A 24,605-nucleotide genomic window follows, 5' to 3' on the forward strand; every position below is an offset into this window, starting at 1 on the left:
AATCATTCATAATCCCAGATTGCTCTTCTTCCTTCTACTGCTGCCTACTGTGGTCTCTTCCTGCAAAGTTTTCTTTTCTAAATCTGTTAATGTGAAAATGACTGTACATGGTCACAAATCAGACATCGGGGTGGGCCTTGGTCAATTTCCAAAAGTGATTTAACTGTTATTACAGGGCTGTTCACAAGTTATTTCTAGTGAAAGCAGCTAATACAGCTCTTCTGTGACAAGGATCACTGCAATAGGTCCTTCCTGCCAGCTGCCATCTCGCCGAGCAACCAGTCCACTATGTGTCAGGACATCGGGGTCGATAGAGACCTAATTTCTCACATCTATTGTAACACAGGTGAGATGTCAATGCAGTTCTGCATCTGCCTTCAGAAAGATCCTTCTTTTTAAGCCCATCATTGTTAATCTAATGCAGCTCATTAGTGAACAATTTCCAAACCACTGATGACAGCTGTAAAGATTGAGGGAAGAAAATCTATTAACAAGTGATTTAGCCTAGCTCTTACATCACTGCATAAATGAATAAAAGCATACACACTTTTGAATGCACATATATTTGCATGATTTCACCTGTAACAGACAGAGAAGGTAGATATGGGAGGTCAACAACTCATTCTCATACATAATTTCCTTTTTATATTTTTAAATTGTATTTGTTTTAATTAATAATAATTTTAATTCAATGTAACTGTCTTGACATTTTTTTGTTTAATTTTCTATAATTTTATTTTCTTGTTTCTTTTCTTTTCTTTTTTTTTTTTTACTATTTGTAACTCTCTTAAAACCATGTCATATAAATTCTTTACAATGCAAAAAAAAAGAAAGAAAAAAAAGAAATCGTTAGAATATTAGCTACTTTAAAAAATATATAAATATATATCAAAATTCTTTGTAATTATCCTTGCACAAAACAATGGCAAAAATACAACAGTATTTTTACATTAGTGCCAGTCTACAAAGTGCCAACATGTGTGAGGATTTACTTACTTATAAATACCATTACTTGATTTTGGGATGCAATTTGAAAAAATAGTGGTAATGCTTTAGTCTATAAACATGAATACAACCAGCTCAGGTCTACCACTAGATGTTACTGTTTTATTTTTCTGTGCAATAGTCGACATTATCCTCATAATATCTGCATATAGCAGTATAGCCTAATTGGTTAGTCGTTAAGGGAGTATCAAACTGACACACTACAGCGTACAAAGATATCTCATAGTTGAGGACAAAGGCAGATTAAAAGACAGACATAATGAGTCTTCACAGTCCATTATACCAGCAGTCAGCCATGCTCTACTAACAGAGTTAACCTACACTACACAGTAGCACCTCCCTTTCCTTTTCTGCCTTTTCTCCATTCCTTCTTGTTCTCATCTTCATGCCTCATTCTGACGCTCTTTTCCCGTTTCTTTGACTATAAATAAAGCAGTGCACGAGGCAAAGATATTATTTTGTTGTCATCTTTTTACTCAACTCATTCCTCTATGTTTGTGTTTCTTTATTGCTTGCTATTAGCTGTGATTTAAGCCAGCATTCACATTCTGACGCCACCATTTCATCAAAACCCAAGGTATGTTGAAATAGTAGTATTCGAAGAAACTACTGCATGTGCTTGATGCAATTTGAATTGTCTTCACTAATCTGTGCACTGTAATCTTTCAGACGCATTCTTTAGCAGTAGTGTGAATAATTTAATGACAAAAAAAAAAATAGCTATCACAACTAGTGCCTCTAATACAGTTACTACTGCCATTATAAATTATGCTGCTGTGAATTCAATTACAACATTAGGGCTGCAACTAACAATTATTTTCATAATCAATTAATCTGCCAACTATTTTTTCAATTAATGGATAAATTGTTTTGTCAATAAAATTTCACAAAAGAGTGTAAAATAATGCCCTGTGTAATTTCCAAAAGCCCAAGGTGAAATCTTTCAATTGCATGTTAAAGACCAACAGTCCAAAAATCAAGAGCTTAACATCAAGTTTATCATCATGTATGAAAAAGATTAACCGCCTTATAGTTGCAGTTCTATTCTAAATTATTCAGGGTCTATAATTTGTGCCCCTCAGGATCTGGCCATGGATACTCCAGCACCAACACAGCGAGTGAAAACTTTAATATCTTCTCTCTGCAAAATCCCGCTTCTCTGTCTGCTCCTATACCTCTTTGTGTGCTCCCTTGACATTTTAAGCTCTGCCTTCCAACTAGCAGGAGGTAAGCTGTCTCATCTCCACCATCTTTTATCAAGCTTACAACATGGGAATCCTCACAAGTCACACTGTCTTCTAAATACATCATCTAGCAGCATATGTAGTATGATGTAGTTGCATGTTTTATTTACTATTACGGATGCTCAGCTTGAATTTTAATACCAGAGATGTCCCTCTGTCTGTCTCTTTGTCCCCCTTCCAGGCAGAGTAGCAGGAGATATCTTCCAGGAAAATGCCATCCTGTCAAACCCAGTGGCAGGACTGGTGGTGGGAATACTGGTGACAGTGTTAGTCCAGAGCTCCTCCACCTCAACCTCCATTATAGTCAGCCTTGTCTCTTCTGGTTGTAAGTTAAAGTATTAACAGTTCTTCAGTGATGCTACTTGCAGGCAGTTTAGTTAAAAGATAACAAAGGCACTTGAATCAATCTAAATGTATACATGTCTATTGCTGCAGTGCTGGATGTTCAGTCAGCCATTCCTATCATCATGGGCTCCAACATCGGAACATCAGTCACCAATACCATTGTTGCTCTGATGCAGGCTGGGGAGAGAGATGACTTTGAAAGGTTCAGCTGTGTGTCCATGTGTCGTGTATTGTGTGTTATGTACACGTAGGCAAGTTTGTCTAAAAACAGCCTTGAAAATAATCCTGAATTGTTCTTATTCTAGAGCATTTGCTGGAGCTACAGTTCACGACTGTTTTAACTGGTTGTCTGTGTTGGTGCTTCTCCCTCTGGAAGCTGTGAGTGGGATGTTGAGGCGACTGTCTCAGGCCGTGGTCGACACACTACAGTTCGGTACTGGAGAAGAAGCTCCTGAATTACTGAAAGTCCTCACTGAGCCTCTCACGTCAATGATAATCCAGGTACTGTGATTACAGTATGGGAAATACTTTAACTACTCGAGATAGATACAAAAGCGTATTCAGAAACAGGCAGAGATATAATACAGAGAGCACAACTTGTGAGGGGACCGTTCATAGAAAGTAAGGAGATGCTCCTCAGAAAGCATCCTCAAAAGTTTGCTCAAAAATAAATTGTTGTGAAACGTTTTAGCTTAAAACCAACAGCACAGCCCCATTTTTAAATTGAAAACTGGCGTAAAATAAAATTTGCACACCTAGGGAAGCAGAGAAAAAACAAGAAAGAGGGGTCTTACGAAAACGCCACTTATTAAACAGATCTCCCATAATTATTCTGCATCAGTTCAATAGAGAAGAGCAGTAGAAATATATGAGACAACAGTGTTCAGGGGCAAAAGATAAAACTAGAAGTACCTGCTGTTGTATGCCTCTGTAAACCACTCAAGTTGCAGTTAGAGTTTACATCCATGCCGTCCAGACGTACATGTACCCAAGACAGTGGACAATTCTTAAAATATAGTTGTTACTGCAGTATTTTAAAGTGTGGATACCTCACTCACATCTTTAACCCAGCAGCATAAAAGATCTTATACAATAATCACAGTTTCAAGATTAACACCCGAGATAGCATCGCACATTAAGTACCTGACTGAATGTAACCCCTTCTGCCAAGTTTGAAAAAACAAAATTCCTCAAGGTGTCCTTGAGATATTGCATTCATGAGAATGGGAGGTATCAATAGACAACCTGAAAATGTAATGCCTCTGGCCATGGCTGTTGCCAGCATGGAGGTATAAAAAAATATCATACAGCAGAAAGCAGCAGCTTTGGAGTAATTAAAATGAAATCGAAAATAGGCAATGTGGTCCTTTTAAACACAAATTTTACAGTAAGGAAGTGTGTACACTTCATTAAGGTACATGTAAAATTTAGTTTATACAGAGAAGAAAATGTCTTTGCCCAAACTTACATTATGTTACCAAATAAAATGTAACTCTCACAAAGCCAGCAGGCGATATTGCCATCACCATATTGATTATGAAGTCTCTCTGTAATAAACTGTAATTCTAACAAACTGTAACAATAATGTTATACATTATCGTCTCGGTGTAGTTGGATCAGTCAGTCATTACAGCCATCGCTACAGGAGACCAGAGCGTGAGGAACAAGAGTTTGGTGAAGCGCTGGTGTGAAAGCACATCTGTTAAGGTACTTGTATTTCACAGTGTGTCCCACTTTTCATGTCCATTTGTTCTTGTGTTCCAGTCCCTCAGTGAAATGTTTGTCTCTCTTTTAGTTTGCGAAAAGGACATTGTGCTCATTTTATGTATTTAATGTGGCCATGTTGGTCATGCAAATCATGCTCTACATTCAATGGGTAAATCTAGAAGAATCTATATTACTGTTATATTATGTATATTATAGTTTGAAATTATCTCAGCATCCCTTTGCCTCAGTTTGTGCTCTGTTTATCATTGCTAACAGGACAATGAAACTTCCTGGGGAGCACACAACCTTTCAGAACATACACAGAAATGTATGCCATTTTGACAGTATAAGTCTCCTATGATTTTATTACAGTGATATAATTATATTATGATATATATATATATATATATATATATATATATATATATATATATCATGATTTACTATCATCCCTCCTATCGTAAAACTTTTCCCTTCTTGTGTGATTTAATCTCTAAATTTAATTTCAATCACCAATCATCAACATGCACTGCAAATGAAACACACTGATTACTTGCTTTTCCCTCTTCACATCTAGAAAGTTCTCACTCTAACAATGTCCATCTTTACATCAAATCCTCCTGACATTATGTGTCTGTGTCTGCCCAGGTAGGCATCTCTTTGTGGACTGCTCTTTGTCAGACTTGGCCATAGGTCTGATCCTGCTGGCCTGCTCCCTGCTGGTGCTGTGCAGCTGTCTGATACTGCTGGTTAAACTGCTCAACTCCCTGCTGAAGGGCCAGGTGGCCAGTGTTATCAATAAAGTTGTTAACACAGGTAATATACAGTAGGAATACTAATCTCTATCTCTCTCTTGCCCCAAATGCATCACAGCTAAATCCATAGCTTTATCAATTATCCTTGCCTAAAATTCATCTTATAAGGTCGAGTGTGTAGGATTTTAGGATTTAGGGGACATACTAGCAGAAATGCACACTAGCTGAAGTGCATAATCACCTGACAATAAGAATCATCGCTGTTTTCCTTTCCTTAGAATGAGCCGTTTGTATCTACATGAGAGGTGAGTCCTCATCTACGGAGATCGCTATGTTGCAGCACCATGTTTCTACGGCAGTCCAAAAACGAGCCAGTGTTCTGGCTCGTTTTAGATTTTCGGAAGATAAGATCCTTAATCTCAATAGGACCAACCAGGTTTAAAAAAGGTTAAATAAAAAACGTAATAGATTAATAGCTACTCCATGACAAAAAAGTTGGGGGAAAAAGTCATTTTTAACTTTAAACTGTTTTGTTCACTGTTTCTAGCACTTTAAATCGTCTTGTGCATTTGTTTTGGCGGGGGAGAGAACTCTCTGGATATTTTTCTAGATAAAAATCTCCTCAATGAGGAACAGTGAAGGAATTCTAACCTGGAGACGTTTCAGCTGGTTGTAATCAGCAGTCATCACCGCTAAATACCACAAAATCCCCCTAAATCTTACACACTGAACTTTAAATTTGAATCTTAATTTTAACAATGATGATGTACAAGAGACATTGCTTACTTTTTCAAGATCTCCTCTCCTGTCCTGCCTTGTTCTGTCCTGCAGATTTCCCCTTCCCTTTTACCTGGCTGGCAGGATATCTGGCTATTTTGGTGGGAGCAGGCATGACCTTTTTGGTTCAGAGTAGTTCTGTCTTCACTTCAGCCATCACTCCTCTCATAGGTAATAGACACACACTTACAAAATATCACTTGTCAAGTGATTTTTGACTCCCAAACTAAACATTATTATAATATTATTTATATTATTCTATTTTATTATGTGTGTATTTATTATGCATTATAAATGGAATTAAGCTGTTGGTGACACAAAATTCTAGCAACTGTCTCCTCTTTTTCTTTTCACTACAGTAATGAATAAATTACCACCTCTGTGTTTTTACAGTTACATGCAAAACTACATGTAGCTTGGTACAGCATTAACAGGACTCCAGAAGATAATGGTTAAGCACGTTTGTTAAAATTCCTCCATTTGTAGGAGACAGGATCAGTTCAAGACATATCTACAAAAATAAATAAATGAAAATCCCTTTTTTTGCCTCAATTTCCCACGTTTGTAAAAGTATGTTGAATAATCACACTGTGCCATCAGTTATAAATAAATACCCAAGACTGATAACTTTTAAAATATTTTTGCAAACTTTAAAATGTATACATAAACTTGCACTTTTTTGCACTTGCACTATTTATTCTGCCCACTAACAACTCCTTGTTCCTTAAAGTCTAGTGATAGGTGATATTGGCTCAGTTGCTAAACCTGGAGCATGACTTTGTAGCAATCTCCATGAAAGCTAGGTTACCCATTAACATTTTTCACATCCTATTTCGACCTTTTGGTAGGTCTAAGACTGGTATGGCTAATACAGTTGATCTTTTTTCCATGAAAAGCTATCTGTCTTGATGCCTTGTTTCTTTTATTTGGTTTTTTAAGTTGAATTTACAATATTTTAGATTTTCTTAAAGGCAGAACAACAGTAGTTGCACTACAGCTATTGTTAATCATACAATGAACCCTCAGGGATTGGAGTGATCAGTATTGAAAGAGCCTACCCTTTAACCCTGGGGTCCAACCTTGGAACCACTACAACAGCTACACTGGCAGCTCTGGCTAGTCCTGGAGATAAACTAGCTGCTGCCACACAGGTACACATACACTCATACTCACACATACACATGCGGATAAACACACACACATGCACTACTAAAACTGACATACAGTCACTCATTATATGGTGCTGCATCTTTGTCTGTCACTCCTTCTGTGCATCATTTTCAGTTTCTCTTAAAACACCTACACACATACCACATGTCTCTTTCCCTACTCCCTACTGACTTCTTCTAGCGTCGTAAGTGCTGACTGGGTAAACACATTTGTAAGGTATATCAAGTGCGAAACACATAATACATTCTGACAAACAAGCAGTATTCTCCAGTGCCTTTTCTAAAGTTGCCTTATGAACAGCCTAATCTGCCTTTGTAGTCGCCCCGTCCAGCCCAAGCAGTCAGACCAAGCAGAGGAACCCCATAGTAATCATATATCCATCCCCTGCAACACCCAAAACATTACAACCACTGAGCAGCAAACTAGTGACTCCTTGGTAGTTGACACTCAGAAAGCATCCAGTGTCACAGACACCACAGAGTGTTTTAGCAAACAGTAAGCATACTCTACAAACCATTTTGCTACTCTCCATTAAAGTTTTGTTCCATTGGCAAGCACATTAAATATTTACAGGTTTAAAACTTTCCCAAATCTGGAGTTTTAGGTAGTTTATAGCAACTATTTTGGTAAGCGATATATTGTTTCTCTTACTTTAAGCAAACCTTCTTAAATGTGAATCCTCTGCATCTCTACATTTTATAGGCTATAATGTAAATTAAATATTTTGGGGTTTTTAGACTGTTGGTAAAATAAAATAAAACCGCAAAAAAAAAACAACCCAAAAAAACCAACCAGGACATCTTAAGATGTCACCTTGGGCTCTTCAAAAAAAAAAAAAAAAAAGACATTTTTCATGTTTATTGCAATTTGTAATCAGCTCCCATATTTAAATAATCACGAAACTGTGCGTATGCTTGCTTTCCACTGTTTGCACAGTATATCTTGTAACAGCAAACAGACCTTGATATGACTGAATAAGCATCCTAACTCTTTTTTCTCTACTTTTTCATTGTTGTGTCTTCTTTTAGTAGTTTTCTGTTTGTCTCACTTTTATGCTGGCATCTTTTCTCTTTACATTCTATTTTGTTGTAGGTTGCGTTATGTCATTTCTTCTTCAACCTCCTTGGTATAATGCTGTGGTATCCAATACCAGTCACCCGCTTACCCATACGTATGGCCTGTGCCCTTGGCAAGTGCACTGCCAGGTATGATTATCAATAGTTTTTGTTGTTACTCCCAATAAAATGTCTAAAGATGGTAGCTGAACCATCAAGGTGAATTTTAATATTCTATTATTTAAAACTAGGAATGTTCTTAACTTTAATCAAATGCCATACTGAATTCAAAAAAATAGAATAAACTTACTTAAGTCAAAACACAGGTACCGCTGGTTTGCCGTTTTGTACCTCCTCCTCTGCTTCCTGCTACTCCCATCCCTCGTGTTTGCCCTCTCCATGGCTGGCTGGAAGGTGATGATGGGGATTGGTGTACCAGTCATTGTGGTGATTATATTTGGTACAACAGTAAACGTTCTCCAAGCGCACAGACCTGATTGTTTGCCGCTCAGACTGCAGAGCTGGGACTTTCTTCCTGTTTGGATGACCTCGCTGCAACCCCTTGATGACCTCATCACCATGGTGACCCTGAAGTGCAAGCAGGGAAGAGGTAAATATCAATTAAATTAGTAATCTGAATGAATTAATGAATCAGCTGTATGACTTTTCCTTCTCAGCTACTATTGTGATACAAACTCAACCACCTTAGTTTCTATTGTTTGCATTAAGACACTGATTTATCTCTCCCATGGTTGCTGTTCTTGCTAAGTGACCTTCCCCTTGATGTTTTGTTCCTAGGTTGGGGTGGCAAGAGAAGTAATGGCCCAGTAACATCACTGGAGGACATTACTGTCAACCCTGAGAGCAAAGACAGAGAGGAACGGAAGCAGGATGAAGAAAGACAAGAGGTTGATAAGAGCCACTGGAAACAAAAAGGACAAAACACACCTGGATGCTGTGATCTCCAGTGCAGTGAGGAAAACCACAGAGACATCACGGCAACTAATAAGTCTTCAGAGTGCAGCATAAGCCTGGCCACAGTGGGGTTTATAAAGAAAAATGCACACAATCAGGACACTGAACTCCGCAGCACTCACTTGTAGTGCTCTTGTCTAAGATGTGCAACACGTTGCATGAATTTAAAGACCTTTGTTAAAGTCATCACTGAAAAATGTTTCTGAGCCATGAGCTAAATAAGAACATAAATGTAACTGCCATCAACTCACTGACCTGTGAGGCAAGCAAGTGTACTGAGCACATGATCTGCTTTTCTGATGAGTAAGATATGAACAGTTAATAAACAGCATTTTGGCTCCTTAGAACCATGCAGACAGATAATTATTGACAGACAGGCTTATATTTAACACAGCTGGTGCGAGGAGACTTTGTGAATTCTAACTGTGTTAACTTTAAGATTTTGGAGTCTGGTGTGAACGAGCAAATACAAACTTAGAATTTAAAGTATTGCAGTAACCTTTTCATAAATGGCAACTTTTAACATTTAAAACAGATGTTGTATCTCCAAAGAACTGTTTGAAGTTTGAAATGGGTATAAATCCATTAAGTCATTATCTGTAACTGCTTATCCTGTTAACAGTCATGGAGGGGCTAAAGCCTGTCCCATTTGACATTTTGGCAAAAGGCAGGTTACACCCTGGACAGGGACTATTACGGGATTGGCACATAGAGACAGACAATCAATAACACCTAAATGCAATTTAAAGTCATCAATTAACCTAACCTGCATGCCTTTGGACAGTGGGAGAAAGCCTAAAAAAAACAGAGAAAGCCCCATGGGGAGAACGTGCTAACTCCACAAAGACGGGGCCCCAAAGCCAGGAGGCAGAGTCTGGAAACCCTCTTGCTGTTAGGTGACAGTTAGTTAGATCTTTATTTCAAACACTGTTAATAAAATAAGACAAGAAACATGTCTGGAAATAAGTAGGAGGAAGTGAATACTCATTAAATCCTACCCCCTCTAGATCAGAGTGCAAACCACCTCACCACTGTGCCGACCACACTATTGCTCTAAATGTTGCTTGTTTTCTTGAGAGAATGCCTTTCAAAAAAAGTATCCTCCTGCATGAATTAATGTCATGTTACCGGATCTAACAACAAACTTGGAGCTGCAGGGGTTTTTAACAGTTAGATTCACACAATAGTTACATTTCTCACGCAGTAACATGCAGCCTGTGAGAGAGTTTAGTAATGCAGATGTTTGAGAGCACTGAATTATATATGGTAATAAAACAATTGGCCGTACAGTATATTGAGAGGTGGGAAGTTTTAATATTTTCATGTCATTTGCAGAAATACACAGCTTTCGTCTTCAGTCAGGTCTACAATTTGCAGATAGTATTTGTCCATGCATAAGTGTTGAAACCATTTTATAATGGAAGGCAACTCCCCAACCATCAGTTTAGCTCCCCTCCCTATAGCTTTATGCACAACTGTTTATAAGGCATTACCTTTATTTTCAACAAATACTTATGACTTTAGACTTGGGATGGTAAGATTTATCCTTCAAATAGTATTCCTTGGAAAAACTGGTAGTATGTGCACTGGAGTGGCCAAGAGTAGGTGAAACTACAGTAAAGGGAATCAACTATAGTTTAGTGTCAGAGTGACAAACATTAGCAACAAAACAGTCTCATCTGTGGGCTTTTTGGCCGGTAAATATGTATGCAGTTATTGGAAAGACCACTGTCCTCCTGGTACTTTGTTTTCTGTTTCGCTTAAAGTGTTCTGCAGATATATAAAGAACTGATATCAACTGTGGCTATTTCTTAACAGCCTTTGAAAACTAAAATATCTTCAGTAGAACAAAGTGCCACGTCACAAACAAGTCTTCCATTACTCTGTGTACTGAAGGACAGAACAAAAGGTCAGGAAGCCAGAGTGTAAAAGGTAACACTCATAACAATAATGGCATTAATATCCGTTTGCATGATTCAATAAAGTTTACATGTGACTGACTGACTTTTACATTTAGAAAACACCTATATTTTGCTGGTGCAATTTTTTCCAACAAAACTGTGTTTATTGCACCAATTTAATCTCAGCACAGTATTACAGGTGCCCTGCACTATTGGAATTAATATAAGTACAACTCCGTCAACGCCAAATTTAAAAGGGATACAAGAAGTTAACATTCAGTAATTCTTAAGTTGTATGGAATTTACTAGGAATCAGATTTCTTTTTGCATGAAGGTACGTACCTACATCTGATGTGTTACAGGTCAGTATTATATATTTTGTTACGCGTGTCATCCTCTGCTGCAGTATTTGTAAAGGAAATGCAGTGCTGAGAACCTTAAACCTGCATAAACTGTACAAGTTTCAAAGAGCTGCTAAAACAGTGCATGTCACCACAACCACTTTCATAAAGTAGCGCAGAAGTGCACCATATACCTTATAAATTATCACTGTCGTTTGCAAATACAGGCATGTAAAAATTTTAAGTACATTTTCAGCCCACAGTATGAACTACTGGGACCAAAAAAATGTTTATTAGCCATAATGTGTATGATTTTCTTTTAGTAACCCCCTGTATTAGGCCGATCTGTAAAACTAATAATGAGAAATCTTAAATGTATTAAAAAAGAAGAGAAAAGAAGAAGGGTATTTGGAAGACATAATTATTCACACAATTATTGGATGAATTTCTGCAACAAAGACTTATAGCACATTACTTAAAGTGTGAGAAACCACAGATTGTATCGTTTGTACAGTCTTTATATGATTCCTTTAAGGTATAATATTTTCACTTTGTTCAATGGCCCAGTTGTGCGTGACAACAACATAACCGCTTCCTTGATTCTTATCAGACAACAAGACGACAAAGACAGCAACAGCATAAACCTTCTGTCAGTGGAAAATTCACAGGTCAGCCTTTAACAGCCCTGAAGAAGACGTCGCACCATTGTGAAGACGGTAAGTGACAGCTTTAAATTTGCTGAGATGCTTGCTGAAATTAGCTAAAGAGCACAGAAACATTGTAGTTTTTTTTTCATAATTTAGGGTGTGAAATCTGACAAGCTTTTCAATTCTTATTTATTTTGTGATGGTCGACACATGCTATTTATATTGTTCCAGCTTAATTTTTATTTACGGTGCAGTATATGCAGTTCTTGAGAAAAATAGTTGATTGTTAAGCCTCATTCCCAGCTTGTACCAGTGCTGTGGGTGGTTCAGTCCGACTACCAACTCAAAGTGCTGACATTTGACGGCCTGGAAATAAATCAACAATATTTCTCCTGAATCACATACAGCACTTTTGAAATTTACTTTTTAAGTTTAAACTAGCATCCAATCTTAAATTTAGTTATTTTAAAGTGTATTTATAGAACTGAAAGAACAAATCAAATGTATGACTTAAAATAAAATTTGACTTTTGTGTTACAACAGAAAAAAAATGATTTCCATCTACATGATCGTCACCGCTCTGGCAACAACAGCTCTGGCAAAAGGTACATTCAGTTTGAAGAATGGCAGAGAAGTTTCACTGGATTAAGAAATGCAATTAATAATGGATTTAATGTTAAGTTAAAGGAAAAATAGGACTCAAGCAGCAAAATATGATAAATAAAAATATAAAATAATAAAACCTTAAAATGGTTTTGTAGTGTTTCATTTTCCCTCCTGAAATGAAATGCCAAAGATAAATGACATGAAGTTGTTCTAATCAGTTTTTTTGTTTGTTTATTTTTGTCTTTGTTTTTTGCTTTTTTCTTTCGTTTTTTCTTCAGGCTCTATTGAGTGCAGTTTTTCTGAACCTGCTGGAGTTCAGCAGTGTTTTGGAGCAGTGGGACAGCTGCTGATTTTTCATCTGCCAAATACAGCAAATACAGATATTACTTTGAAAAAGGATGACGAATATATCATTTTTAAAAGAGTCAAAAACAAGACAGTGACTCTGCATGAAGAATATACGCATCAGCCTCAACTCTTCACCGATGGAACAATCAAACTAGGCCACGCAATGAAAAGACACTCTGGAGAGTACGTGTTGGAAGAATTTGGATCTAATGGTGTTTTACTGAAAAATGTGAAAATGCATCTCGAAATACAAGGTGGGTAAAAATTCAAATATACGCAAAAATGTACATTTTCCGTCTCATCTCCGTCCTGTGTGATAAGCTAGCATTACATTTTTGGAATATAGTCTTCAGTCAACAGAGCTTTTGGTGGATCTTACGTTGCAGTTTGTTTCGTAGACACGGTATATGTTATTCTGTGTTTGTCTTCCAGCTCCAGTGTCAAAGCCAGCTGTGTCTCAGATCTGTTTGTCACCTGAACAGATGAACATCAGCTGCTCCTCTGAGGGAGATGGAGTGGAGTTCATTTTGACTTTGGACGGTTATTCACTCATACAGACCAGAGGCCACAGACAGTCCCCCCACAGCTCAGCAGCAAACATGGAGTCACCAGCAAGGAGCCAAACTGAACAAGACACACCCATTATTTCGAAAGTCACCATCAGCTTATATGGTCAGCTGATAGGAAACCTGATGTGTCAGGTTTTGAACAACGTCAGCACAGATAAAGCGGGTCTTTATCTGACAGGCTGTGCAGGTACAGAATTTAAAGAAATATCAATTCATAATTTTCAGCAATCGTTGTTACCTCAATGAGAACACTGGTGTGGACAATATCTTATCAAATAAAAGATAAACTCTAACCCCTCCATAATATCTCATTTTCAAATAGGATGGGACAGATCACCTTTTTGATGCAACATTCTCAGTTTTGTTCAGTTTGTAGTAAATAATGATGCTTGGGATCAAATTAGAAATCTGCATTACTATAGTATCTAATTTGGTCTGATATTTCTTTTGTGTTTTCTAGCTTTAACTTGTTACTCCCCTGTTGTCTTGGCTGTGAGAGCTGTCATTGTCACTCTATTTCTTGTGGCTTTGTGTCTTGTCATCTGCCACGTTCATAAGAAAACAAGGTCCATCACTGTTAAAGAAGGTAAGAGAATATCATACCATCATCAGTCTTATTTCAGTTCAAGTCCCACTATATTGTCGTTAGTCCTGTTTGCAATGTATGAGTTGAAGTGGGTTCAAAATGGCAGCATTTTTATGTGGATGGAGGATAATGAGAAAGCTCTTTCAACAAAATATATAACGCACACTCAGTGAAACCACGTGATTCATCTTTTTCCCTGGCTCGGCAACTGTCTGTTTTCTTATCCTTCAAGCTGAACTAAGTATCCCATTAGCACATTAACTTACACAAACTACCTTAACCAAAGCCAGTTTAAAATTGGTAAACTTTCTTCCATCTTATTGCTTAGATCTCCCTGCTCATCTCTTAGCTCAAAGCATTCTGCATTTCCGTATGCCCAACACCACAGACACAGAGTACAGAAGCGGACCGAGAAAGAGAGCTGCCTCTCTCTCAAATTCAGATCAAACGCTAAAACTAGGCAGTGCTGATGAAACATCAACCAAGATCCTGTTACTGTGTTGCCTATTAGTGCTGATAATATATGGACCTTGATTTCTTTTGCCTATTACTTGAGTAATATTTTTTCAGAAACATATCAAAGCCTATTGTTAACTGTAATTAGAGATCAAAAGTTTGTATTTTACCAGTCTACTGCCATATTGTTTCCTGTGTCAAAATGGTAAAGCTCACATTATGTCACACACCAGTGGAAGCGTTTATTGGTCAGGTGCAGTGAATTTCTAACTGCTGAGCAAAAGCAACTGCTACAGGCCTTTTTCTGTTTTCTCTGGTCATGCAGTACCAGTTTAATATTTGGTGATACATGTTTTTGTGTCATTCTTCTGCATAGACAGCTCAGTTTTATGAAAAGACCGTCTTTCCAGCAGTGACATACTGTACTTCTGCATGACTAGGCTGACGCAAAACTGACCGCACCAGTATTCACATCAAATGAAAAACTATATTAATACACCTCCAGTTTATGTTCATTTAATCCAAATTAAATTTAGCCATATCATTTTCACAAAACTCATATCTGACCTTTTATAACTAGGTCAAAGTTTATGTTACTGTCAAGTCTACCATATTCATAAGAAATACACACGGTTGAAATGCTGTTTCTCCCCAGAGTAAACATGCAAGTACACACATAAAAAAGTAGCACAAGCATAAAAAGCAGGTAAATGCTAAATAAAAGTAATATAGCTATAATTAAGGAAGTATAGAACAGCAACTTTAAGTATAAATGGGAAGTGAGCGATTCTTTCTATTATGCAGTGATAGATTATTTGTAAATGGGATGAATAGTGCAAATGTAATATAATTAATAGTTCAGATTTAATAAACAGTGCAATAAAGCCTTTGAATGTGTGAGTAATGTATTGAGATAACCAACTATCCTTACCAACCCGAGGACCTACAGTAATATCGTTTGTGAGAAAATATTTTAAATTAAATATATAATTAAATTACATTAAGCTTGATAATGTTTTTTCTTTACTTTTCCAGGTGTTTCCAAAGATGGCAATCTCTCCTGAGCTGTTTATTTCATGATGTGGCATTACCTTTCTGAGACAAATATAGTTATGTTTTTCACTATTGACTGTTCTTACATTAAATGAAGCTTTTTTTTTAATGGCTTTGTCAGCTACAATTATAAAACTATGCTATTTGTTTTTAAGCTTTCCAAATATGACAGTGCTATCTTACAGAAATTTGCTATATTATTGTGTTTGCATTTTGTAAGATTTTTGTAAATAAACAATTATTGAAATTCTTATTTGTGCTGATGGTCACAAAAAATCAACAGATTTCTTTTTCACTCTAGTGTTGTATAGTTTCCTGTCTGCACTTCCCCATATACACCAACAAATCATGGTCAAATGAAATAAAGCAAAAATAACACCTGTTATTAGTTTCCAAACAACCGACAAAAAACAGTGGAGATCCCCCAAGCAAAATTTAAAATGTAAAAAGTTAAGATCATTTAAATGATGAAATTAGATGTGACAAGAATAAACAATAAAAAACAACTGTCGTAATAATTCAACTCAACATCAGACAACATGTAATAATGCAGTGATCATAATTTGACCACATGATGGAGACAGTGTTCCCCACATGTAACCTGCGAGTGTCGGCATACAGTATCGTAAAGTTCTGCGCTATACTATGTAACTCTCAGAGAGAAATACAGTTTATTTTATTCTATTGGTTATTTTCAGTTGTAACTTGTTCTGATTTTGTTCTTTATTCTGTTTCACAGTCCGAGTTATTTTATTACTTTCTGAAGCAAAAGCAAAATTAATCAAAACTGAAAGCATGGTTTAATAATGGTATTTGTCCTACATGCTACAATGCTGAAACATTACTTTTTAGGACTATTTTTGGTTTTGCAAGTACTAGTTGTACAATGATGCTTATGACAAGAAAAGTGTCATGATGGGATCCAACAACACTGTCACTGACACCACTGTTGTTTTACAGCAGGCTTGAGAGAGACAGAGACAGAGAGAGAGAGAGAGAGAGAGAGAGAGAGAAAGAGAGAGACAGAGATGTGTTTGAAGAGTAGTATTTTAAGCACTGAATGTGTATTTAGCTGAATATGTTTACACGTTTATTTAAAAAAGCAAGTGAAACTGTACTTTTGGGCCTTGATAGAGCTCCAGTCAACAACTATTTTAACTGCTTGAAGAATTAGCTTAAGCAAATATTAAATCCTTAAATTAAAATATAAAAGAGACACAGCAAAACCAAAAACAGGAGCTCGAAAATATTCCCTCACCAAACTTGTATACATATATTAATATATATTTTTGAATATTTCACAGGTAGTTTTTTTTGTCTCTGTCCATGGTGCTTAAGAACCATCACCATCAAATGTAATTTTAGTTTGTCCTGCTGCTGCTGCTGCTTCAACATTAGTGATATCTTTGCTTCATTGCATCATCACCATGTGTGGGTGCTAGTGGATTTTTTGTGCAGTGGGAATAAGGCATTCATATTTCAAAGTAGTTCCACCTTTAGTCCTCATTGAGCTGTGAGATTACCTATGAAAGAGCACTTTCTATTGAACAATTTGAACACTGACAGTATGTCTGTGAAGAATTGTTGAGAGATGCATATTTGAAAGGCATTGCTCTTTGTCTGTTTGACAGCTAGTCTTTCCTGTGAGAGTTTCAAATGAGGTAACGTGGCTGTAGCAGTGGCAGAGTTAAGAAAAAAAAGCTGTGGTTTTCAACTGACAGTCTCACATATTTCTAAATATCACATAACTTGTTTTTCCTGTGAGAAATTTTAGTGATGGGGCATCTGGTGGCTCAGTGACTAGAGCAGGCACCCCATGTACAGAGATTGGGTCCTTGCCGCAGCGGCCGCAGGTTCGACTCCAGCCTCAGCCCTTTGCTGCATGTCGCCCCCTCTCCCCCTATCACCCTAAGTCTTTCCTATACATTAAAGACATAAAAGCCCAAAAAAATAATCTTTAAAAAAAAAAAAAAATTAGTGATGCAGATGTTGATAAGTAATGTGATATACGTGGGTTTTAATAAAAGTTTTGGCTAAACTGTGCACTGAGAGGCAGGAAGTCCTTTCTTCACTCGTCCTTTGCAGAAACACCTGTCGTCTTCAGGCAGCTTTATCGTGTATTTACAGTGTAGTAAGTAGATAATAAAACATGTCTCCATGAATTAGTCATCAATCAAAATAATTATTTTTTATTTAAATATGTCGTTCTGACATTGGAAGACTGATACAAGAGGGTCACATAAAGAAATTGTTTAATCGTATAGTATTCACAAGGGGTCAGATTCAATTTTTTGATGTTTTATAAGTCAGTAGGATAATTTTATTTTGTTAAGTGTGTCATCCTCTGCTCTTGACCAATAATACTGCAGCAGAGGCCTTTTGTATTACGCCAACTTCATGTAAATACAGCCTTATTGCCAACAGTATGAACAACTGAGGCAAAAAAAGAAAAAAACACAGTTTTCGTTTGCAGTCTTTATCTGAGTACTGCCAGAAATAAGATGTTCACTTTGTTCACTTGCAAATTGTGGCTGATGACACACTAACCACTTCCTTGAGTCTTGCAAGACAACATAAAGACAAGCTAAGGATAAACCAGTCTTCAGTCTGTGGAAATTTCACAAGTAAGCTTAACAGCCACAAAGAAGACTTCACACCATTGTGAAGAGGGTAAGTGACCGTTGTTCATTTTAATTTTGTGCTTAAATTAGTTAAAATCAGCAATTTAGTGATAGTAATAAAGTAAGAAGAGAGTAATAAATCTAAAAGCTTAGGAATTCTTATTAATACTCAAAAAAAGTAAATATGCGCCATTTTTATTGTTCATATTATTGATTTAAAATGGACTTCTTTAACTTTAAACTGACAATTTATGTTTTTTTTTCCTTAACAGTGGTAAAATAAAATTAAAATAGAAATAAAATTGTTAAAAAAGAAAACAATGCTTTCCATCAGCATGATCTTCACCGTTCTGGCGACAGCAGCTCTGGCAAAAGGTATTCAAGTTTGAGAAAATTTGTTATCTCATTTCTCTGAATGGTATAGATGTGATAAAAAAGCATACAAAGACAATAATTTAATCTACCTAAAAGTAGATTTGAAAGACAAATATGATTTTGACAAATTACAATATGACAACTATGACAATATAATAAAGTTTGAAATGGCCTTGTATTAAGTCCTTAAGTCCTTCCCTACTGAAATTCAATGCTCATAATAAATAACAAAATATTTTTCTTATCTGTATTTTACAGCATATTATTGTTGTTTTTTGTTTGTTTTGTTTTTTAGGAGCTATCGAATGCAGTTTCTCTAATCCTACTGGAGTTCAGCAGTGTTTTGGAGCAGTGGGACAGCTGCTGATTTTTCATCTGTCAAATACAGCAAATACAGATATTACTTTGAAAAAGGATGACGAATATATCATTTTTAAAAGAGTCAAAAACAAAACAGTGACTCTGCATGAAGACTACATGAATCAGCCTGAACCCTTCACCAATGGATCAATCAAACTAGGTTATGCAATGAAGAGACACTCTGGAGATTACCAGTTGGAAGAATTTGGATTTAATGGTGTTTTACTGAAAAAAGTGAATGTGAATCTAGAAATACAAGGTAGGTAAAAAAAAAAAAAAAAAAAAATATTCTAGAAAAAAAATTCTAAAACAAAAATTAAATTCCAATTTGGGGTGTCTAAAATGTGCTTAATCTAATATAAAAATTACAGCACACCTTTTAAACTTAGCAAATATACACTGATCAGACAAAGCATTAAACACCACTGGCTGGTGAAGTGCCCAGCAGTGATCATCTCATTTCTTTTTGTCCTTATCCAGATTGCAGACATATCTTTCAGTACATACTCCCAATCTTTCACTCTTATTTTCAGCTTTACATTAGGAGTAATTTAGGGGTTGACTGATTATCAGCCTGACTGATTATTGGGGCCGATATTTGGCATTTTGCTGATTGTCTGTATCAGCGTTTTATTTTAATGATCGACAATAAATTATAAAGTGCAAAAAAAGTGTCAGTATGGGAGGAACTTTTACTTTGTAAAACCCAAGGAAGCTATTTTATTTATTCATTTTTTATTGAAATTTTCACTTGACAAAAAAAAAAAGTTGCTGGCAACTTGCTGTATTTGATGGTGAAAGTTTCAGAACGATTAAACATTTGCTAAAGGCATTCAAATAAAGTGTTGTTCTGGAGTTTGTTATATTCCAAATTCTAAATACTGACAAAAACATTTTAATTTTTATTGTAAATGCATATCAGTTCCAAATATCTGTTATCTGTATCATTAACTACTAATAATTGATATTGGTATTGGCCCTGAAAAACCAGTCGACCCCTAGAGTAATTATTAAGAGTTATACACACATAGCCTTCTTTCTCGTTCAAGAGTGTGAACAGTGTCTAAAGCCCTCAAACGTTTTTTTGTTTTTTATTTCAACATTGAGAACAGGGATTGGAATAGTCAGCGGTGTTGGTAGTGCATCTCACTTTGCATTTGACACTGTAAATACTGTATATGTTGCTTTATGTTTGTCTTTCAGCTCCTGTGTCAAAGCCAGCTGTGTCTCAGATGTGTTTGTCACCAGAGGAGATGAACATCAGCTGCTCCTCGGAGGGAGATGAAGTAGAATTAATTTTGACTTTGGACAATGTCTTACTAATGAGGACCCGAGGCCAAAGTCAGTCCCTGAGCAACAGCACAACAACCATTAAGACACTGGCGAATAGTACAGCTAAAAAAAACAAATCCAGTATTTTAAACATTACCATCAGCTTACACAAACAGCTGACAGGAAATGTCATGTGTCAGGCTTTCAACAATTGTAGCAGAGATGAAACAATAATTCACGTGAAAAGCTGCAAAGGTACAGTTTAATTTCTTCTAAATATCAGCACACAACAATTTCACATTTTGTATTCATATCTTTTAAATGTATCCATGAATAAAATGAACGAATCGGAACCATAACTCTGGTTGCACGGGATTAACAGATTTTAGTCCCAGATTTTTTGTTATCTAACACTTTACATCACTTAAGTCTTGTGAGTGGCAAGCATCCACCTGGAATATCTGTCTTCTGATTTCTGTTGTATTATGGTATAATTTTTATGGTTTTAAATAATAATTTCACATCCACAGCTATGGTATATTGTAGCCTACTGTATGTCCAATGTCTAATAAAAGACAAGCAAATGGACAAGAAATATTTGAGTAACACCTCAGCAGATTTGAAATTAGGAAGTCAATGTCATAATATCAATATAATTCATTTTGATATTTGTGTTTTCTTGATTTAGTTTCTTCCTTCCACCTTGTGACTGTGGCTGTGACAGCTAGTGTTGTTGTCCTCCTTCTCCTTGCGGCTCTGTGTCTTCTGATCATAAAACTTCATAACAAACCGAGACCCACAAATGTCACTGAGGGTAAGTGGAAGATGTTCACCCGTATTTTCATCTGTCTCAATAAGGACCATATAAGTCAGGTAACCATGATTGTTTTCTATGATTCAAATATATCAATTTAATACAATGAAATAAATCTGTAATGAACTGCTTGCGTGATAGGTTACATTTCAAGTCTGTTTTTTCCCCAGCTAACTCTGAAGATGAAATTATCTATGCAGATGTGACAATAATGAACAACACAAGAAAAAACGGACCCAACTCACATCAGAATACAACATAATTTTCTCCTAAAGAATTATTAAAGCAGCAGCCCTATTTTAAAACTGTAACCTTTTCCTGGCTGGGAATATTATTTAACCTTGAGATGAGAAACATGTGATCAGGGACTGTTCTTCTGTTCTATGGCTTGGAAAAAAATAAACATGCTCCCATGTGATTATATTTTCTCTTGTTTGCCTTCTAATAGTTTGGAATAGTATTTTTTTTTAATGTAAAGGTGTTTTTAAGTTTGTATTTTTCAAATAAACAAAACAATAATATAGATGGATTCTTTTGGTTTACAATAATTATGCAACCCATGGGTGACTTGGAGGTTACAAACTGTTCTTACAGTTACTAACAACAGGAAGGAAATACTTGTGCCAGCTGCAAGCAAATGTAGGAATATATAGTCAATATCACACAAGGTGAAGCCATAATTCCTCACATTTAATCCCGTTGGGGTCACGAAATGATAATTTTTAGCTTTCAAAATTTTTATTTTAGCACTTCTATTCCTATTCCATTTCCTATTGATGTGGAGCACTGTTTCCACCCGAAATGTCACATCATGTCAGTCGCAGCACTCATAACACACCGCCCTTATTCATTTCACAAGATTACTGCTTTGCAGGACCAGTAGTGCCAAAGGAATGCATGGCTGTATTACAAACCACGATGCAGTGTTTTGGCTTGAGATAAGTCATAGATCAAACTAGCCTTTCATTTTCTTACAGGTATCTGTAGCCACACACCTGCACCAGCAAGACATACATCAAGCATCAAGTCACATCTAAAATAAAAAAATTAAAAAACAGAAGCATGAATTTGTTAACCTTTACTGTGTTGATCTCTGATCTCTCTACCACAGCATGACCACATCTCCCCACTTTGATGTGATTTTTTTTTTTTGCAGTTAAACACAAACACCAGTCTACTTGACGCAGAAACACTGAAGGGAAATAACCTGTGGTTTAAACTGACACACTGCAAAAGTGTCCAAAACAAACCTGTAAATCAACCCCACCAACCCCACTGACTACAGTATGTTCTTATCCTTCTAATCTGCAACAGCAGATACATTTTGAAGGAAACACAACACTGTCCCGGATTATGTCTGTTGTCATATAATGGCATTTCTGCAAAATTTTCACTGTTAATACATTCAGTATGTTTTTCTGTATCTGCTCGTACTGACAAAAACATGATGAAACAAGTTAAATTAGTTTAATAATATGGCTAGGTCTAAATTAAATACGGATAAAAGGGAATCAAAGTAAGAGACAAATAAATGTGACACTTCCTGCAGTTGAAAAAACATTGGTAGGAACATAATTCAGACATCACATTATAGAATGTACCTAGGGAAAATAAATGAGCAGTATATAAATATAATATATAATAGGCAGGGGTGAAAAGGTGAAAGCTCCAAAACCAAACCACAGCAGTGTGGCTTAGTGGCACATCACTGAAGAAACTACTCACAATTTTACCTCCACTCCACATGCAACATGGTTCATGACTGAATTTCCTGTCACAGACTGCACATGCATCACTCGTAAAGAAACATGACACTCTGGCTGCTAAACATTGATATCGGCTGTTCAAAATGCTTCATTAAGACTTCTGGTAGCCATTTACCTCTCACACTGATGACAGTGACAGTGTGTTGCATGTCACACTGTCATTAGAACAAAAGATAATTGGATTAATTCAAATAATTTTTGAAAGTCAATGATAATCTTTGCCAAATAGTGGCTTCACCTCACATCTCTCTCCAAACAACTGTATTTGTCATAAAGCTTACACTTCCACCTAATGATATAACAAACTTGTATCATTAGTCCACAGCTGACATCCGTCATTATCTATCACCATGTTGACCGCTGGACTGAATTTCTCTGAAGAGACATATTTTTGCTTCCTGGCAGAAGGATTATCTGATCTGTTGTTTTTTTTCTCTCTGGTAATTTTTCAGACTAAACTGTCGACTGAGACGAAGAACAAAAAGAAAACCAGACTTAGATCAGAACAACATGCAACATGGTTTTCTCCTGTAACATTAATCATAAACCAGCCTTCAACTGACATTTAGAAAATAAACAATAATGTATAACATGTCAGAACATTAATGTCAGATATTTGTGTCAGAATGCTGCTCAGTATTTATGAAGGCACAACTTCCCGGTGAATAACCATCATTATTCCCAGCCTTTGCCAAGTGTTGTCAGTTTGCCTACAGTAGTGCGAAGTAGTTGTGTGACTGGGACATTAGTTATCACATTTATACTGAACTACAGACTATTTCACATTAAGCAGTGTAATTCCTATTCCCTAACATTTGGGCAGCCATTAAAACATTGTTTTAGATTTGGTTTGTAATTACTCAGTGACTCAACATTAAAAAGTGCACCTCATGACTGACATCTGGGGGATGAATACTGTTATTACCAGCGGTATCGCCAGAGAGCTCCAAGTACAAGCTGCAAGCATTGTAGGAATTGTTTCTGACCACAAGATGGAGATAAAAGTCCTGACATGTGAGCGCACAATAACCTGTTAGATCTGCAAGATGTATACCGTTCTTTCAGGCAGTACAAGTATGACCTGCAAGCATGTAGAGATAAGTTTTTACCACAAGATGGAGCCAAAAATCCCCACAAGTAACAACAATAATTATAAAATTACAAAAATACATTTTAAAAAAACGTCTGTTTTCGTGTGGCTGATTCCTTTAAGTACAAGGCTGGTGCACAGGCACTATTTCTACACCAACTGTCACATGTTTAGAGTCCAGACCAACTGTGACAGTTTACATGTGAACTTTTCACTAACTGAGGCTTGGATGCTCAGAAGAGCGCTGTTTTTTAGTTTCTATTCCTGTGCTACAACTACCATTTACATGAATAGCTAATTTCCATACACAGATATTTTTTCTCATGTGGCCTGGGTCCTGCTCTATCCACTGAACCATCAGGCACCCCTTGCCTTCAAGTCTTTGCAAAAAAACTCACTGGTTGTAACTGTAGCTGAAGCACAGAGAAAATGGAAAAAGTTGTGGTTTCTAACAGACCCCACCACACGAGCTGATCATAAGGTGTTATTTCCTTTCCAGTTATCGCTCACTAACGTTGGTAATGCAAATTATTGTGTGTGAATGATGTACAGTACATGGATTGGAAATAAATACCATGCAGTAACTTATTTCTTTCTTATATTCTTTCCAAAAATACAAAATATCTTATCCTCACACAACTTTAATTTATGCTTGCAATCTAGTCAAGTGAATTTAAAAACAACAACATAAGTATAAATTAGTATCGGAAACATATAGAGATTTGATTACAAAATGGAGAGAATAGCGTGAAAACTAAAAAGTTACA

The 24,605-nt window shown here is 36.4% G+C and overlaps 3 protein-coding genes across 6 annotated transcripts; all 3 read left to right on the forward strand.

Annotated features, from left to right (window-relative positions):
• Window positions 1-1,384: 1,384 nt before the first annotated feature.
• Window positions 1,385-9,308, forward strand: LOC121952607 (sodium-dependent phosphate transport protein 2A-like). 2 transcript variants are annotated; one of them, XM_042499382.1, is made up of 13 exons: window positions 1,385-1,582; window positions 2,065-2,232; window positions 2,431-2,574; window positions 2,685-2,796; window positions 2,900-3,095; window positions 4,206-4,301; window positions 4,578-4,629; window positions 4,950-5,117; window positions 5,888-6,004; window positions 6,860-6,984; window positions 8,096-8,208; window positions 8,385-8,668; window positions 8,857-9,308. In XM_042499382.1, exons 2-13 carry the CDS (start codon window positions 2,097-2,099, stop codon window positions 9,159-9,161), a joined length of 1,848 nt encoding a protein of 615 aa, XP_042355316.1. In that variant the 5' UTR covers window positions 1,385-1,582; window positions 2,065-2,096; the 3' UTR covers window positions 9,162-9,308. The 2 variants fall into 2 exon arrangements, with proteins under 2 accessions (XP_042355316.1, XP_042355315.1); XM_042499381.1 differs by having other exon boundaries at window positions 2,088-2,232.
• A 2,619-nt stretch (window positions 9,309-11,927) lies between these two features.
• On the forward strand, window positions 11,928-15,551 carry LOC121952742. Its single transcript, XM_042499561.1, has 6 exons — window positions 11,928-11,991; window positions 12,466-12,527; window positions 12,807-13,130; window positions 13,309-13,632; window positions 13,906-14,031; window positions 15,523-15,551. Exons 2-6 carry the CDS (start codon window positions 12,473-12,475, stop codon window positions 15,549-15,551), a joined length of 858 nt encoding a protein of 285 aa, XP_042355495.1. The 5' UTR covers window positions 11,928-11,991; window positions 12,466-12,472.
• Window positions 15,552-18,132: 2,581 nt separating this feature from the next.
• LOC121952918 lies at window positions 18,133-21,413 on the forward strand. 3 transcript variants are annotated; one of them, XM_042499796.1, is made up of 6 exons: window positions 18,133-18,210; window positions 18,434-18,536; window positions 18,832-19,155; window positions 20,100-20,423; window positions 20,857-20,982; window positions 21,153-21,413. In XM_042499796.1, exons 2-6 carry the CDS (start codon window positions 18,482-18,484, stop codon window positions 21,242-21,244), a joined length of 921 nt encoding a protein of 306 aa, XP_042355730.1. In that variant the 5' UTR covers window positions 18,133-18,210; window positions 18,434-18,481; the 3' UTR covers window positions 21,245-21,413. The 3 variants fall into 3 exon arrangements, with proteins under 3 accessions (XP_042355730.1, XP_042355729.1, XP_042355731.1); XM_042499795.1 differs by having other exon boundaries at window positions 20,857-21,041; window positions 21,153-21,412; XM_042499797.1 differs by having other exon boundaries at window positions 20,100-20,237; window positions 20,857-21,041; window positions 21,153-21,412.
• Window positions 21,414-24,605: the final 3,192 nt, after the last annotated feature.

Source organism: Plectropomus leopardus, chromosome 13 (assembly GCF_008729295.1).
Source record: "Plectropomus leopardus isolate mb chromosome 13, YSFRI_Pleo_2.0, whole genome shotgun sequence".
Taxonomy (NCBI): domain Eukaryota; kingdom Metazoa; phylum Chordata; class Actinopteri; order Perciformes; family Serranidae; genus Plectropomus; species Plectropomus leopardus.

What these genes read in the sequence shown, in the direction of transcription:
- LOC121952742 (XM_042499561.1), top strand. Translation starts at nt 12,473, where the DNA reads ATGATTTCCATCTACATGATCGTCACCGCTCTGGCAACAACAGCTCTG. An exon ending in AATGCATCTCGAAATACAAG is followed by an intron (nt 13,131 to 13,308) that starts GTGGGTAAAAAT and finishes TTTGTCTTCCAG; the next exon opens with CTCCAGTGTCAAAGCCAGCT. An exon ending in TTATCTGACAGGCTGTGCAG is followed by an intron (nt 13,633 to 13,905) that starts GTACAGAATTTA and finishes TGTGTTTTCTAG; the next exon opens with CTTTAACTTGTTACTCCCCT.
- LOC121952918 (XM_042499795.1), top strand. Translation starts at nt 18,482, where the DNA reads ATGCTTTCCATCAGCATGATCTTCACCGTTCTGGCGACAGCAGCTCTG. An exon ending in GACAGCAGCTCTGGCAAAAG is followed by an intron (nt 18,537 to 18,831) that starts GTATTCAAGTTT and finishes TTTGTTTTTTAG; the next exon opens with GAGCTATCGAATGCAGTTTC. An exon ending in TGTGAATCTAGAAATACAAG is followed by an intron (nt 19,156 to 20,099) that starts GTAGGTAAAAAA and finishes TTTGTCTTTCAG; the next exon opens with CTCCTGTGTCAAAGCCAGCT.
- LOC121952607 (XM_042499382.1), top strand. Translation starts at nt 2,097, where the DNA reads ATGGATACTCCAGCACCAACACAGCGAGTGAAAACTTTAATATCTTCT. An exon ending in TGCCTTCCAACTAGCAGGAG is followed by an intron (nt 2,233 to 2,430) that starts GTAAGCTGTCTC and finishes TCCCCCTTCCAG; the next exon opens with GCAGAGTAGCAGGAGATATC. An exon ending in CAGCCTTGTCTCTTCTGGTT is followed by an intron (nt 2,575 to 2,684) that starts GTAAGTTAAAGT and finishes CTATTGCTGCAG; the next exon opens with TGCTGGATGTTCAGTCAGCC.